We start from the raw sequence: 17,703 nt of genomic DNA on the forward strand, positions 1-17,703 counted from the left end.
AACAGTCCCCAGAGGACTGGCAGTCTCTGCCCCATTGTGACTCTTCTCATCTACTATTTCATTGCTGTATTGCTTCAATATTTATAGTAGCAGACTATTATGCCTTTTTTGATTATAAAATGTTGATGTTAGCAGTTTTTTTGTTTGTTTTGTTTTTTTACCCTATAAACCCATCATCACTTGGCCACCATAGAATTCTTAAATGTAGACATGTTCTATATTGTAACCTATTAGAAATGTAGTTACAGATGTATTTAGTCTGAAATTGAGTGAGCTATCATCTCACAGCCATGTCTTACCCTCCAGCCATCTTCTGTGATGCTCAGTTAACTTTAAGAGACTCAAGCAAAGCAACGTTCCTTTACATACTTAGGTAGAAAACAAGAGATAGCTCTTAGCAGCGTTAAGTTAGTAAATGGACATTTTTATATTGTATTACTTAGGAAATATGGTGACACAGGTTAGAGAAGCTGTTCTCAGGGATTGAGTGCTCACTGAAGGTTGTGTGAAGTCTGTTAGGATGCTGGGAATGGTGTGTACTTACAGCTGTGTGATCTTAGTGATGTACATTGTATTAAAATTCATCAACATATTTGCTTATAATTTCAGGGAAATAGTGACATAAAATGGTGTTTCAGGTATATGGGAGCTATGGGAACATTGAATGTATTGCTTAACAGTGTAAATGATAGCCCTTTCACCCATTTGTTTTCTACAATAGAAGTTGATTTTGAGTTACATGAAATTACATGTGCTCCGATAATCACTGTTAGCAATTCTGTTCAAAGACTTTGTACCCTAACATTCTTTAATATATAATTTTTAGCAATGTCAAACTATAAATATTCAGAGCTGCTCCCTTTCCACACTTAACAGTATAAAAATAGATACCCTTCAATGTGAGATCACAGACATGCTGGATTCTTTTTAATTATCGTATAGTACTATATTTATACTCAATTTCCCTAGATAGTTCAGGCTAGTTCAACTTTTTACAAATGGAAGTAATTCTATGTTGGGTATTTTTACCCCTGTATTTGTGTTTTTCAGATAATATTATAAAATATTTCCAGAACTAGGGTCCTATATTAAGTTTTGGTATCTACCTCCAGTCCCAACAATTTGAATTATGTTGTCAGCACTGAATATTATGTCTTTTAAAATGCTCGAGGACAGTTGAGGATATAAAACAGTGGTAGAATGCTTACCTTGCATATACAAGGCCTGGGTTCAAACCTTTATGGAAGATGATAGGTAGGTAGGTAGGTAGGTAGATTGGAAGATGATAGATAAATAGATAGATAGATAGATAGACAGACAGACAGACAGACAGACAGACAGATGACAATTCTCTCTCCTTCCCTTCCTCTTTCCCCCCTCTCCTCTTCCTCTTTGTTCCTCCCTCCCTCCCTCTTCCCCTCCCTATTTGGGCTGCCAAGATGGCTCAGTAGGTAAAGGCACTTGCTATGATGCCTGAAGATTGAGTTTGATTCCTAAGACAAACTTGGTGCAAGGAGAGAGTCCCCCCCATATACACATGCTGTGGTATATATATGCCTATTTATATACACAAATAAATAATTGATAAAAATCTAAAAATATTCCTGGGGACTTGCTAAACAGTAATAGAATCTTGTTATTTTACTTGGCTTTTCTCTGACCACTGGAGTTGAGTGCGTTTTCTTAGGTAATGACAGTCTTGTTTCTTTTGTTAATTTTTATATCCTTCTTTCCTTTGTCTTGTTTTTCTTACCAGAGGTCTTAGCTTAGAGCATTACACTTTTTCCTGTCATGTATGTTGCAATTACATTCTATTCAATTTCTTCTTTCAGACTTATTATTTGTCTTAAATTTAGTTTGTGCCATAGAAAGTTAAAACTTTTACTTTTGACTCCTTCATTTTGTGTTTAAGAGCATCTGCCTAGGAAAACCGGAAGTATTAATATATTCTCTTCTGCTTTACTTGTAGTTTTATACTAATACTCCACAGGTATATTCTGTGATCTAAAAGATAAATTCTAACATGTCATTTCCTGCAACCAAATTGCAAGTTTTTCTCATAAGACACCTTCCTGTGATAGTACTGTCTGATTGGTTGAAAGGTTTATACGTGCTAGGGTGTTTTTCTTTTTGTACTGAGACAATGGGGATTTTGTGATTAAAATCCCGTGATGTACAGCCAGATTTGTGGGAAGTAAGGCATGACAGTGTGCCTTCCTTGGTGTTGTAGTTTAAAAGTGTAAGTGATAGGTAAGAGTATACCTATGAAAAGCAATGTGTACTAATATGTGAAAAATATTAAGGACAGAACTGAAAACCTAAGGAAAATATATTACAAAGTGAATCTTGCCTTCCAAACAAGATTCACCACTAGACCTTGTTGTATAGAGATGTTTAGGAGTCGGTGCCCTTTGTTTAGTAACAAGTATAAGTGTCATTTTAAATTGTTGTATATTTAAAGCCACTATTGTATAGATGATGATTATTTTACTTCTGCAAAAGTCTGGATGGACAACAATGTACAAACTATATGATTTAAGAAAAAGACTCATCAATGTAAAATACCACATACAGAGAAGAAAAGATTCCCTAGAAAATTAGGGGAGCCAATAGCCATGCCACTATGATTAATTTATCTGCTAAATGGTATTTATTATTTAAAATATTATTTGAATTGTTTTTATCATCTTTTCCCTTACCCAAACCCTCTTTTCTCTTTTGCTACAGATCACACATCAGTTGGTGGCCTGGGAGATAGTTTTTATGAATACTTACTGAAAGCGTGGCTGATGTCAGATAAAACAGACCATGAGGCAAGAAGGATGTATGATGATGCTGTTGAGGTGATTATTGTTTGACTTTTTTCTTACAGTGAATATATGTGTTGAGTATTAGATAGTGACTGAACAGATTAACTGTTTAATTATAGGCATCCAGGAAATATATATATCATAAACATTGTGTTCATTCACTGCAGTTTGTTAGTATTTTAATAGTCCTTACATCAACTCTTATTTATGACACTTTAAAGAAAATTGAAGAGTTTAGTGAGTGTATATATAAACATTGTTTTAATTACAGTTTGTTAATTTCTACAGAGACTGGTAAAACTACCGACTTCATCCTTATCTGTAAACATTTCTTCTTTAAAGTGATGGTTTAAGCCCACATATTGAGAATCTTTGAGTAAAGAAACGTCATGGTGCCCACTTGTGAGTTGCCTCCTCTGTGCCAGGCACTGTTCAAGCCCGTTTACATAGATGATTCCATCTGATTATTGTCATTACTTGACATGTGAAGACCTTAAGACACTGTGGCAGTGCTCACGTGGCTTGGTGAAGGTCACAGAGCTGAGAGTCTGGAGCTGAGCCTGTCCTCTTCATCACTGCTTTATATTGTTTGAGATATATACATGAATGACAGCTTAAAACCTTGGAGTTAATTCTGTGAAATTTCTAAGAAATAATTTAAAAAATAGAAAAATGTTAATCATTTAATAAGTTACTGACTTTCTGACCTATTGTAAATCTGTATCTCCTTGATGATTTTAATATAACGCAATCCTTCTGATATAATCATCTATCTTCAGCATTATAGTTTTGTAAGTTTAAAAATCAAACCAAAAATCTTCATTACCCATTTTATATCCTTTATTTTGTTGGTAGCTGATTTACTGCCGTTGTTTTTAAAGGTGCTCTGGTATGCAAGTTAATGTGTGATACACGCTGCCTTGCTTACTGTAGTCACTCAAAAAACATTTCATGAGGGATTAGTTAATAAATTGAATTAAAGTTTAATGAAGAATCTAAATTTAAACATGTGATTTCTAAAATTTTTATGAAGCCTTAAATTTCAAAAAGCTACAAAATTTTCTCTGTTCAAATTTAAGCCTAGAAAATGATCCTGAGCCAGGCGGTGGTGGTGGTGGTGCACGCCTTTAATCCCAGCACTCAGGAGGCAGAGGCAGGCGGATCTCTGTGAGTTTGAGACCAGCCTGGTCTACAAGAGCTAGTTCCAGGACAGCCTCCAAAGCCACAAAGGAAACCCTGTCCCAAAAAAAACAAAAACAAAAACAAAAACAAAAAAAAAAAAGAAAAAAAGAAAAGAAAGAAAAAAAAAAAAAGAAAATGATCCTGAAAAGTTGTGATCTAAGAATTTTCTAGAATATTTAGAACCAGAGTGATGTATTGCAAATAGTCCTTAGTTAGTTTCCCTAGTTTCTTAAAGAATAGAGAATAATTTGTTTGTTACTTTCAGTGCCCAGCACAAATCCCCCAACTGTAATAGGTACTGTAAGTATTTGAAATGAATATATTTAATTTTTTTCGCAAAATTGTGACTTTTACCATGTTATTTAATGATTTTTCTTTATATTTTTTATTATATTCTTAACCTAAAATGGGTTCTTTTAACCTTTCTTGTCAGAAGAAAAAGAAATATTTTTTATTATTTTATTATCACTTTTAAAATAGTTTGTGCTATATATATATACATATATATATTCATATTCATTGGATAGGTGTGATTGTTTTGAAAGTTAATCTTAAAATTTGAAATTATTTTCCATTACATATACTATATGAACATTACTTTATATATTTGTTTCTTCCATTCTGTTTTTTATTAGTTTTTAAGTTTAGAATGGATTCCTGCTTTAAAAAAAAATTGGTGAAATTTCATTGCAAAATATGATCTCAGCTATATAAGTTTTGTATTTTGTTATCTTCAGCAAATACTCCTGTTAAGAGACAGTATTTTGAATTGTAAAATAACTTGAGTTCACGGAAGAGATAGTGTTTTAAGATTCATTCTAATTTATGTGATACTTCTGAGAAAATGTTTGAAATGCTTCCATTCCCATCCTGCTCCTCTCCTCTACAGATTACTATAATCCTGATTTCTTCATCTTAGTGCTGTTAGAGGTTTTAGACCAAATTTACATCCAGTCTCTTTATTTTTTAAAGTAGTCTATGAAATATACATTTTAATGGCCCTTTGGCAGCAAGGCAGCTATGGTATTGCTAGTGCAGATATGTAAAGGTAATATAATTAACCCTAATTGCCATTCAACCATTGGCATTTTATGTAAGACATTGTTATATTCTTTAGAGAGAAGAGTGCAGTAAAGTCGATCTCAGGGGCCCCATAGGTAGTTTAGGGTTTACCCACCCTTTCTTTAGTTCTAGTAAGTTCATGAGCATGTTTGACTGTCTTATAGCATAGTAAGATTTGTGTAGTAGAGGCCAGACATGACAAAAAACAATGCAAATATTATGCAAAAAGTTAAGCTCTCCAGTTGTGGTTGTTGTAATTTAAGAAAAGCAGTGCTCAAGAGAAAGACACCATGCGACAGGGTTCAAGCAGAGGATTTTGTTTTTTGTTTTAATTAGGGAAAGGGATCATAAAAAGGGGAAAGGGAATGGGGGGAAGACTGGCCTCTGGGAACAGGAACAGCAGGAGAGAGGGGTAGGGGAGCAGGGGAGGGAGGGAGGGAGAGAGAGAGCTAAAGAGAGAAGGATAGGAGGTGGGGGGGCTTTTAAAAAGGAACAAAGCGAATAGGCACAGGTGGTACTCTTAGTGGCACCAGCTGAGGGAGTATCCTGTCAGGACCCCATGGGCAGGCTAGTACAGATGCCTGAATACTAACAGTGGTGGTATATACCTTTAACCCCAGCACTCAGGAGGACCCAAAGGCAGGCAGACATCTGTGAGTTTGAGGCTAGTCTGAACTTCATGGTAAGACTCTGTCTCAAAAACAAACAAACCAAAAAAAAAAAAATTAGCCAATTCTTTAGGCAGTTATTATGTATGTTGAGCCATGTTAATATCACTTAGCCCATCTATTCAAAAGATTAATATTTGAAAAAAATATATATCATGCTTAAAAATTAAAAAAAAAACTTAGAATTCAGGGTCAACCCTATCTGATTATCAGCCACTTATTGTTGCCTTTATCAGTCAGATCTAATTATCTAAGAGAACCATTATTTATAAAATTACTTATTGAGTACATGCCACATTATAACAGGCCTTCTGGAACATATGATGATGAAAGCATAATCCCTACAATTCTGTAAAACACACGTTGTCATTACAAAGACTATAAGGTGTATTTTTCCAGAACTGGATATTATTGAACATGTCAGAAAACAACCTGTAATCAAAATGTGAATTAATCCTTGAAGAAGTTCATAACTTATTTCAGAAAGAAAAGCACGGCCCTTCTCAACAGTGTAAGGACAGGGTCTAGGGGTAAAAAGCTCATTTTAAAAATATCATTATTAAAATGAAATGTGATTGATTGTTAGCCCTACTTTCTCTTTATATTTTAGTGTAAAATATTCTTACCTATCCCCATTATCTTTAGTAAAACTCACATTCCAGGAGAGTAACCTGTTTCTGATGTCGTCTCCCTTTACCCATGACAAAACATCCAAAACAAATTACCCTACTTTGAGAAACCAAACTTTGAGTAGTTAAAGGAATGTATATATCAACTTTCAACTAGTTTTGAAAGCCTCACCATGTGCATCACACTTTTTAAAATTACTTTGCTAAATGGCATAATTTCATGAAAATTTAAGAGCAATTTTAACTAATTACTAAAACCTTGATTTATACAATCTTCTGTTCAGTTTTTGTTGTTTGGAATAGAAAATGAATTGGGAGATCCTTTTGGGTTATAACTTCTTAAGGTTATCTCAGTCCATTAATTATTATGAATCTCATTTAGCTCAAGAGAAGCTATGTGGGTAATATCATGCAGAAAAGCACTCAAAGGCCATTTCTCTCCTGGTTTGCTTACAGTAGTAACTAGGATGTTCGTTCCAGGTTATATATACTTTGATAACTTATTAAAATTTTATTTACAAATTAGGTCTCCAATTTGTGAAAGTTAATGCTTTATGAAGTATCCTACTGCCAAGGTTTCTGATGTCCAAAAGTCCAGACATTGTGCTGACAGTTTGTGCTCTTGTTTCATTTCTGTTGCTGTGGCATTACCCTACCAAAAAAATAGCACTGGGAGGAGAAGATTTATTTGACTTGTAGTCCCATGTTACAGCCCTTTGTTGTGTCAGGGCAGGAGCCTAAAGCATCACTCCTACTGCCAAGAGCAGAGAGGGCCTTTCTGCGTGACACCTGTGTGCTTTTGTTCAGCCAGCTCTCTTCTCTCTTACACAGTCCAGGGCCAGCCCATGAAATGGTGCTGCTGTATTTGGAATGTGACTTTCCTTTCTCAACTGACAATCCAGACAGTCCCCCATAGACTGGCTGTGGCCTCAGGCCAACCTGGATAATTCCTTGTTAAGACTGTCTTCCTTGGTGATTCTAGGATATGTCACATTGACAGTTAAAACTAAGCAGAACAGTTGTGTCTAAAATTGTTTATCTTTTCCTTGAAGGCTATAGAAAAACATCTGATTAAGAAATCCCGAGGAGGTCTTGTCTTCATTGGAGAATGGAAGAATGGACACTTGGAAAGGAAAATGGGTCATTTGGCCTGCTTTGCTGGGGGAATGTTTGCACTTGGAGCAGATGGTTCCAGAAAGGACAAAGCAGGTCACTATTTAGAACTAGGGGCAGAAATTGCACGAACATGTCACGAGTCATATGACAGAACTGGTAAGAACATAATAAGGCTAATGACTTAGTCCAAAATAACATCTCAGTTCAACATGCTTTCCAGAAATTAGGAGGGAAATATAGCATATTTGTACTGTTCACTTCAAAACACTGCATACAAAATAGCAGATAATTTTCTCAACTTTTAATTCCAAAACTATGTTTCCAACATCATTTTTAAAAATTCTAAATTCTGGGGGGATTTTTGTTTGTTTTATTCTGTAATATTTAGACAATAATTGTTGTAAACACAAAAGGTAGAATATTTGAGGTAATATCACTTATTTTTGAATAAAAATCCAAAACTGTTAGTTTATATCACTATGCCTATACTCTTAAAAGGAACCAAAAGAGAATAGCGATTACCTCCAAAGTACAGTTGTCATCTGGCTATCAGACAGTTTGTCTTTTGCTTAATTCCCAGTAATTTTTATATGTTTGTTTAAGAAAAATCCTCTGTCATTGCTTTGGGAAAATATATAATATTTTCTGATCCTCTGTGTTTTAGAGGTTGAGATGGTTTTTATTGTTGACAAGAATTGGTTCAAAACACAGATACTACGTGCATTCACGGATGGATAGTCAGTATATGGAATGGCTCATTACGAGCATAGTAATGAAAGGGGTTACAGAGCACTGGGTAGTTTGGCTTTACAAACATGGTTTTCTATTGAAATAATTAGTGACCTGGAATCCTACAAACTTGTAATTTCTATTAGTGGTTTCAGAAGTTGAATTGTTGCTTTTCTAAAGTAACTTGAGTTTCTGTTTCAGGGTTAATTTGTCATTAAGTGCCATGACACAGATATAATTGGCTTGAAATTTGTCCTTGTTCATAAATCTATTGAGTTATTTTTGTATAGTAAGAAATGGAATTTAAGGTGAAATTCACCCTTCAATTCTATCATTGTCTAAACCAGTGTTTTGGTTTTTTGTTTTTTCAATGTACCTCAAAAGAATATTAGCACATGCTCTTTCAGTTTGTTAAATGTTGGCATTAGGTCAAATGATCTTATTTACAAATACAATTATTTCAGTGATAATATGGAGTGTGAGTTATACACTTGATGTAGTTAACAGCTGGGTAAAACTCCATTGTGCATCTGAGTTACATTGTTATTTCCCATTCAACTGTTGGTGGACACCTAGGCTAGCTCCCTTTCCTCATGACTGTGAGGAGGCCAGCAGTGAACAGGGATACTTAAGTATCCTGCAGTGTGATGTCGAGTCCTCTCAGTGTATCAGGAGGGATATAGCTGGTTCATCTAGGAGTTCTGCTTTTAGTTTTTTGAGGAACCACCTGTTAGCTAGTGGTTAGTGATTAGTTTTAATTACCAGTTTGACACAATCTAGAATCAGTTGGAGTGGATGATTCAATGAAGAATTGTCCAGATTAGGTTGGTCTTTGGAAATTATCTTCACATGCCTAAAAGTGGGCAGCACCCTTCTGTGGATTTGAACCCTGGATTGTATAGAAGGAGAAAGCAAGTGGACACAAGTATATATGGGTTGATTTGTTGTACTCCGGTTCTGACTGGATGTAATGTGACTAACTGCCTTAGGTTCCTGCTGCCTTGGCTTTCCCACTGTGATGGACTGTGATGTGGAATTCTGAGATCTAAAATAAACTTTCCTAAATTGTATTTGTTAAGGGTGTTTGATTGCAGCAATAGGAAATGAAACAAAGACACCTCCAAACTGATTTCCATAGTGACTTTGCTAGTTTAGACTCCACCAATAGGGCTAAAGGACTAAGGGTTCCTCTTCCCCACATCTTCCTCATTATTTATTTCCCTTTTTTTCTCCCTCCCTCCCTCCTTCCCTCCCTCTCTCCCTCCCTCCCTCCCTCCCTCCCTCCTCCCTCCTCCTCCCTCCCTCCCTCCTTCTGTTTTTTTTTTCATTTGCCTGTTTTGTTTGTTTGTTTGTTTGTTTGTGTGTGTGTTTTTTCGAGACAGAGTTTCCCTGTATTGCTTTGGAGCCTGTCCTGTAACTCATTCTGTAGACCAGGCTGGCTTCAAACTCACAGAGGTCCACCTGCCTCTGCCTCCCGAGTGATGGGATTAAAGGTGTGTGCCACCAATGCCTGGCATTCCTCCTCCTTCTGTTGTTTCCTTTTTACTTTTTGTATTCTTTGGCTTTTTTTGTTCTTTGGTCTTTTGTGTGGAGGCAGGCACCTGGCTCCCATGAGCCTTAGGTGTGGTGGTGTTTTATAGATGTATCCCTTGGTACTGGCTCTATGACTATGCTTTTGATTGGCTGTGGTTTTCTTTAATTGTCTCTGTCTATTGCAAAGAGAAATTTCCTTGATGAGGGTTGATTCTACATTTGCCTGTGGGTATAAGGACAGATGTTTATAGATTGCTGTTAGGAATTAACTGGCTAGGTTTACTAATTTATTAGTGGTTATATTCTTTTCCAATAAGCATGCTTCCAGTAGCACCAAGTGGTCAGCTAGGTTTCTAGTACAAGAAGGTCTGGTACCCTTCTTGTTAAGTGGGTCTTAAGTCCAATTGGAGAACATGTAGTTACGGCCAGGGTATTTGTGCCAGTACTCACCTGTAGTGTTACTGTGCTATGTTGGCTGTGTTTTCTTAATCATAACTATTCTGGCTAGGGTGAGATGGAGTCCCAAAGATACTGAATATTTTTAAAAATAACATTTGACAATTTGTGTACTTTCTTTTGAGACAGGTCTGTTCATTTTATTAACCCATTTATCAATTGCTAATTTCCTGGTTTGGGTATTTAAGCTCTGTAGTTCTTTATATATGCTACTTATCAGTCCCCTACCTGAGGTATAAATGGCAGAGATTTTTCTCCCATTCTCTGGGCTATTTGCTCTATTGATAGTTTGCCTTGCTGTGCAGAAACTTCTTAGTTTCATGTAGTTGCATTTGTTACCTCTTAGGACTATGTCCTGTGCTATTGAAGTCCTGCTTAGAAAGTTCTTATTTATGTACCTATAACCACATATATCCCCTGCTTTTCCATTAGCAATTCTGGGGGTTCAGGTTTTGAGTTAACACCTTTGGTCTTTTGGGATGAGTGAAAACTGGGTTTAAGGTTATTTTTCTCTGGGTAGACATTCAGTTTTGCCAGCAGTGTTTGCTGTAATTTTCAGGAAAATGGGTAGATCTGGAAAGTAAGGTGACCCAGTCTCAGAAATATGAAAATCACGTGTTTTCACTCATGTAGCTCTAACTTTTAATGCTTGAATGTATGTAAATAATGAGTTGTGAGTAGGTAGAAGCCATGAAACTAAATAGGAGACAGGAAGGGAGCAGGTGGTGTTGAAGGGTGGGTCACACTATCATGTGACATTGTTACATGGATGTGGGAGGGAGGGTACATGGGGGGTATGAGAGAGGAGGAGAAGGGAGAGAGACAACAAAAGCAAACTCTGTTTGAAAATGCCATAGTGGAACCCAGTTTTTTGTAAGCTATTAAAACGGGTAAAAAGTGAAACTAATATTAATCAGACATTGAGGACTTGCCTAGATATTTGTTAATGGGAAGTTGGGGTTTTGTTATGAAGATTTTGACCATAAATGGTAGGTTTAAAACACCAAATTTATAGTAGCAGATATACTAAGAATAAGCTACGCCGTAGTTGCTAAAACTGCTTATTCCATTAAGCAGGGAACACCTTCTATGCTGAGTGCTCTGCTAGATAGGTGCAGGTGAAATAAAGTGTCACAGTCTCTGCCTTTGAGACCCACAGGGAATTCCAGAGGACTTAAAAGACCCCTTTGTATTTCTTACATTCTAGTTTCTAATAGCACTGTTGATCAGTCTCCATTTATGATTGTCAGTTTTACATAGCAAGTTAAACCTGTGGCCTCTTTGTCATGGTATCTCCAAAAGCTTGCTGTTTGATTGTGCCTTGAGCTTTTAAATCTTTTACTGATTTTAATTGTCTTTGTTTTCAACTTGGATCCTGGATTAGAAAGTACAGTCCTAGTTGCTATGCATTCCCAGCTGGTTCTATGCTTCATTTTCTTATGGCTCTATTATAAGTTTTTGGCCACCATATTTTAAAAATTCCATCTCCTCCTTCGTAATTATTTCTGCTAATTCGTAATGTAGGCGTTGCCTTGGGAGTTATTTTCATTTTCATTCATTGTTGGAATTAGGATTAAAATTAATTCAAAATTAAATCATCTTAATGTGTTTCACCATGTGGTGAAAACAGCCAGTTATAATATTTAGCTGGGTTTATGGGAAGCATTTCTGAACCTGTTGATGAAACGAGCACTGCCTTAATAGCAGTTTAAGTATGATGTACACAAGGGACACTATTGATTGGTGCATTGTTTCAGTTTGTCTTAAACATGATTTTCTATGCTTGCTCTTTTTCATTCATAAGGCTTTACAGGAAAAAAAATATTCTTTTTCTTGTATGTTTGTGAAGTTATACATGACCACTAAGCAAAATAATTTTCAGTGAGAAACTCACAATGTTAATTTCTGACAGCAATTTCTATTCTAGTTCTGATGTTCTATCATTATAATTGTGGAAGTTATTAGCTAATGTAATCTGATCACCTCTTAGTACTAACAGATTTAAAGTTAGTCTACAAAGTTACAGCTTTCTTTATGGCATTTTTACATTTTGTTTCAGTAGACTCTTCCCTCACACATTCTCTTCTCCCTCTATTAGTCTCCTTCCTACCTAGGTATCCCACAGTTATTACCCTCCCTATTAGACCCATGTAAATACATACATGGCTTTATTTGAATGTCTGTCTATCTAGCTATCTCTATACAGAAACAGATATAAATTCATAGCTGGGATCTTCACATCAGAGAGAATATGCATGGTATTTATCTTTTTGAGTGTGGGATTCCTCACAGATACAGTAATTTCCAGATCCATCCTGAAAAAATTGTTTTTCTTTAGAGGAAAGAAAAAACACACAAGGAATCTAGACCAAATAATCTGCTTAGTGCTTATGATGTTGGACTTTTAAAAAAATATTTTTGTTTGTTTATTCTTAACAGAGTCTCATTCTGTACCAAGGATGGCCTTGAATTCAGAGTCTGTTCCATATAGTACTAGAAGTTACTAGCAAGAATAGTCAGACAAGGAAAAGAAATGAAAGACATTCAGATCAGAAAGGAAGAAGAAAAATTGTCCTGATTTCCACATGGGATGATTATGAATGTTGGAAATTGTAATGGAAACTGCACATGCACACAAACAAAACTCTGTTAAAGTGAATGAATTAATTCAGTGCAGTGATAGCATACAAATCAATGTGTAAAAATCACTTGTATTTCTTTACACTAATTGCAGGTTGTTGGAGGGAGAAATCAGGAAAAGAACCCTGTTTATGATAACATCAAAATGACAAAATAATTGGAGCTAGAGAGATGGCTCTGTGCTGATGCTTGCGGTGTGGTTTGAGGATCAGAGTTCTTAGCACCCACTTAAAAGCCAGGCCTAGGCCTGAGAATTTAACCCCAGCACTGGCAAGTAGAGACAGGAGGATGGCTGAATCTTGCTGGCTGCAATATTGCAAGCTCAAGATTCAGCAAGAAGTGCTGCTTCAAAGGAACATGACAGAGAGTGATAAAAGAGGATGCTTAAGGCCTTTTCCTTGGCTTCCAAATGCAGTGGGTGTGCACTCACACTTGTGTGTATACTCCTCCCCACCACACATGCAAAAGAATAATAATAATACTTAACGAATTGATTTAATCCAAGAGAGAAAGACTATATGCTGAATATTAGAAAATATTGATGAAAATAATCGGAGACACAAATAAAGGGGCAGAATAGTATCTGTGTTCATGGATTGCACGTTATAGGTACCTTTGGGTTGGTTTCCAGGGTACCACTTAGCTCTTGATAGAGTCAGATTGCACCCCATGTTGATATGTTGATGTATATTGTTCTGAGAGATACTTCATGCCAGAGCAATAGAATTATTTGTAATTCTGTTAGAGGTAAACCTAATGTGGTTCTTTTGAAACAACTCATTTTGTAAAATAGTAGTGATAAAAATGATAAAAATACCCCAAAGTTACTTCATGGCTGGGTGTAGCTCAGCCTAGTGTGTGAGAGGCTCTGATGGTGTGTCTGTCCTCATGTGATCATTATGGTTAATAGGACATTTATATTGCTCAGAGAAAAGCACTAGGCCTCAGATAGAAGGCTTGAAAACCCAGTAACAACAAATAGAGAGCTTGAAAAAGAAGAACTTGGACCCTGGCGGTGATGCACACCTTAATCCCAGCAGTCAGGAGGCAGAGGCAGGCGAATCTCTAGTCTACAGAGTGAGTTCAAGGACAGCCAGTAGCTTTCCATTATTTATTTGTTTAACACCAAACAAATAAATAAAAATTAAAACAATAGGAAGGGAAAAAAAAAACTCACAAATGATAAAGATTACTTCATATTTCTTCCTTTTAGGGAGAACAGTAAGTATTCCTTAAAGCACACATGTTGTTTATGTAACCTGTTTTCTTTTCTTTTTTTGACACATTACAGCATTAAAACTAGGTCCCGAATCATTCAAGTTTGATGGTGCAGTGGAAGCTGTGGCTGTGCGGCAAGCTGAAAAGTATTACATCCTCCGTCCAGAAGTAATTGAAACCTATTGGTATCTATGGCGATTCACCCACGACCCAAGATACAGGCAGTGGGGCTGGGAAGCAGCACTGGTAAATACACTGATTACTCCTTTTGTTAAGGCTGATTGGGCAGGGCTGCCCCCTGTGCCACATATTCTCATCCCAGTTACTTGATTTTGAGAACTGTGCACTTTGATTTTTCTGGGGAAGAAAGTATTCTCAGTTTGTCTCTTGAGCAGCACAAGCAAGCCTTAGACTCCTGTTTGCTCTCTATGAGTACTTTCATAACAGTGTGTACTCACTATTTGAGTAAGCAACTATAAGGAGTTATTTAAAAGGAAATCTCTCAGTATTGTTATAGAACAAGCAGTGTTATTTTTATTATGTCTTCTTAATGTTTAACCACTGAATTAAAGAAGCATTGTCATATTAACCCAGATTCATAGACTGGAGGATGATTCTTGTTCATTTTACGCTGTATTCTAATAATTCCTGTGTGGATCAGTAAATTATTTTTAAAAATAAAAGACAAAATGAGGTACACAAATATACAAGCAGACTGTGTGTGTGTGTGTGTGTGTGTGTGTGTGTGTGTGTGTATTTGGAAGCAGGAATTTGTTATGGTTAGTAAGTAAAGGAAGCAGTCCATTTACTCTTAGTCAATATTCACATTGAGTGTGGTGAAGTGTGCTTATAATCCTAACCTTCAGGAGACTAAGGTACAAGCTGTCAGAGACCAGACTGGGCTGCCAAGTGAGCCTGAAGCCTGCCTGGGCTTAAACTAGCTAGTCTTTAAAACAGACAAATGTCCCGCGCTACCGTCTCGCCAGCAAAAACCACGCGGCACACTCCTCAGGATCCTTCTGCAGTAAAGCTTTAATGCATCTTGAGAGGGAGAGCATAAGCTTACAGAGCGGAGACTCCGAACACCCAAATCCCCTCCCTTATATAGGCTGGCAACCGCCGCCTCAGAAGTGTTACTCTCTGACTGGCCGAAGCTCGTCGTACCATATGACGTCAGCTGATCGGACCATATGAAGTCACGGGAGGGGCGGAGACCAAGGGCTGGAAAGTTACAAAGTTACCTAGTGCGCATGCGCACTAGCTTGTAACGTCTCCTTACAGACAAAGACATTTATTTATTATTTGTATACCCCATAAGTGTGAATACCTCTGGAGGCCTGAAGAGGTTGTAGAATCCTCTGGGACTGGAATTACAGGGTTTTCTGAGCTCTCTGGTGTGAGTGCTGGGAACCAAGCCCGGTTCCTGTGCAAGAGCAGAAATTGCTCTGACCTGCTGAGCCTTCAGTGCAGCCTGATGGTGTGTCTGTCCTCATGTGATCATTATGGTTAATAGGACATTTATATTGCTCAGAGAAAAGCACTAGGCCTCAGATAGAAGGCTTGAAAACCCAGTAACAACAAATAGAGAGCTTGAAAAAGAAGAACTTGGACCCTGGCGGTGATGCACACCTTAATCCCAGCAGTCAGGAGGCAGAGGCAGGCGAATCTCTAGTCTACAGAGTGAGTTCAAGGACAGCCAGTAGCTTTCCATTAGGAGGGAAGGCCAGATGACCAGGAAAGGTAGGAAGGGTAGGAACAAGAAGCCACAGCAGCAGTGATGCGTGAAGTGCCGTGCCTTCTCTGCATAGTAGCTCAGGCTTAGACAGAGTAGCAAAAGGAAGAGCCTCAAATACTTTTAGCTTTCCCTGAACAGTCCAGCTCTGAAGTGCCAGGGAGACATTTGCACCCACAAGATACTCAGTGGCTTTGACTTAAAAGTAGAGTTGTAAATAGATTGTTTTTGACTTAATACATTTGATTTATGCATGTTCAAGGACACAAGAAGAAGTATACAGTAAGCATTTTAAATTCCAGTCAGGTATTAGAAAACAGTAGTTAAGAGAGTACAAATTGCTCAGCTCGATTTCTCCATCTGAAAAGTAGAGCAGTTAACCTCCAAGGATTATGAAATTTAAATGCCAGTGCATATGAAGCTCTTAGAATGGCTGCCGGCACATTGTTAGCTCTTAAATGGTTGCCATTATTGTCTAGGCATGTAGGTGTGTACTTTTTGCTACTTCTCACCACCTATGGTGCCTAACTAATAGAAATGTGTGAATACAATGTCTCAGAATAGAGTGTGGTTATAATAAATATCTCTTATTACCACTGCCATATAAAGCTCCTAAATAATACATTTTTAGGATGTTGTGAATTAGTATTTGTTCTTGGAAATGATCACATTGAAATTCATTGTGTGTGTGTGTGTGTGTGTGTACATACTCATGCATGTGTATGTGGAGTTCAGAATACAATCCCATGTTCCTTTTGTGCCTTCCATGTTTTAAATAGGATCTCTCATTGGCCTAAGACTTCATCAATTAGGTTAGTCTGGCTAGCCAGGCTAGCAAGCTCCAGAGATCCACCTCCATGTGCCTATGCCTTTAACCATTGTTGGAATTACAGAGAACACCATTACACTCTGCTTTTTACATGGATTCTGGGGAGCTGAACTCAGGCCCTCACTTTTCAAGACAAATGCTTTATGAGCCATTTCCTCTACCCTTAATTACAAGCTTACTTCTGTCTTCATTTGTGCCAGACAGCTCCCTAATTCAGAAAGAATAGGTCAAATTTGACATTTAAGTCAAGAAAACACAATCTTATTGTAGAGAGATTGTAGTGTTAGGGAAAGACATTCTGGTACAAGTTTTTTGTTTTTTGTTTTCTCCCAATATAAGAATATTTACATTTGATAACACTATGCTTTGGCTTAATATATTATCAGTTACAAAAATACCCAATTTTCCTACAGAAAATGAGTGTTTTTCTTTTTGGTAGAGACGGGGTCTCACTATGTAGCCCTGGCTGTCCTAGAACTCGCTTTGTAGACCAGGATCTCACAGAGATCCCTCTGTCTGCTTACCAAATTCGGGGATTAAAGACCATTATGTTCATCCTTTCTGTGAACTTTTGAAGGCAGTCTTTTCACAGCTTTGCAATTGAAATGTCTTCTCTGCTTTCCTTCACAGGCTATTGAAAAGTATTGCCGAGTCAGTGGTGGGTTTTCCGGAGTGAAGGATGTGTACTCCCTCACGCCCACACATGACGATGTGCAGCAGAGCTTCTTTCTTGCTGAAACATTAAAGTAAGTATATATTACTGAGGTAATATATACTATTGCCATACAAATATATATTGGATAATTGTTTAAATCGAATTAATCATATTCAACTCAAATAATTAGTTCTTTATGGTGGCAACTTTAAAATCCTGTCTTTCTGAAATGTAATGTTATTCACAGTCACCCTTTCTGCAGTAGCACACCAAAACTACTTTCTCCTCAGATGACTGTAACATTGGTCCTCTGGCCCTTTCTCCTTCTCTCCAGGCTCTGGTTGCTGCTCCTATGCAGTCGCTCTTTTGATAGTCCACATGTGAACAAGATCATAACAGTTATACTTGATTTTTGTGCCTTTCCCTGGACATAATAATTTTTAG

At 37.1% G+C, this 17,703-nt stretch overlaps 1 protein-coding gene across 1 annotated transcript in view; it reads left to right on the top strand.

Annotated features, from left to right (window-relative positions):
• The window catches only part of Man1a2 (mannosidase alpha class 1A member 2), a 128,814-nt gene that overhangs the window by 89,741 nt on the left and 21,370 nt on the right, over nt 1-17,703 (top strand). Inside the window, exons 9-12 of the mRNA XM_027393789.2 lie at nt 2,728-2,843; nt 7,404-7,623; nt 14,117-14,289; nt 17,235-17,350. Coding sequence (XP_027249590.1) covers nt 2,728-2,843; nt 7,404-7,623; nt 14,117-14,289; nt 17,235-17,350 — 625 coding nt within the window. The remainder of the gene's footprint in view (nt 1-2,727; nt 2,844-7,403; nt 7,624-14,116; nt 14,290-17,234; nt 17,351-17,703) is intronic.

The sequence above is a fragment of the Cricetulus griseus genome (genome assembly GCF_003668045.3).
Source record: "Cricetulus griseus strain 17A/GY chromosome 1 unlocalized genomic scaffold, alternate assembly CriGri-PICRH-1.0 chr1_0, whole genome shotgun sequence".
In the NCBI taxonomy this organism is placed as follows: domain Eukaryota; kingdom Metazoa; phylum Chordata; class Mammalia; order Rodentia; family Cricetidae; genus Cricetulus; species Cricetulus griseus.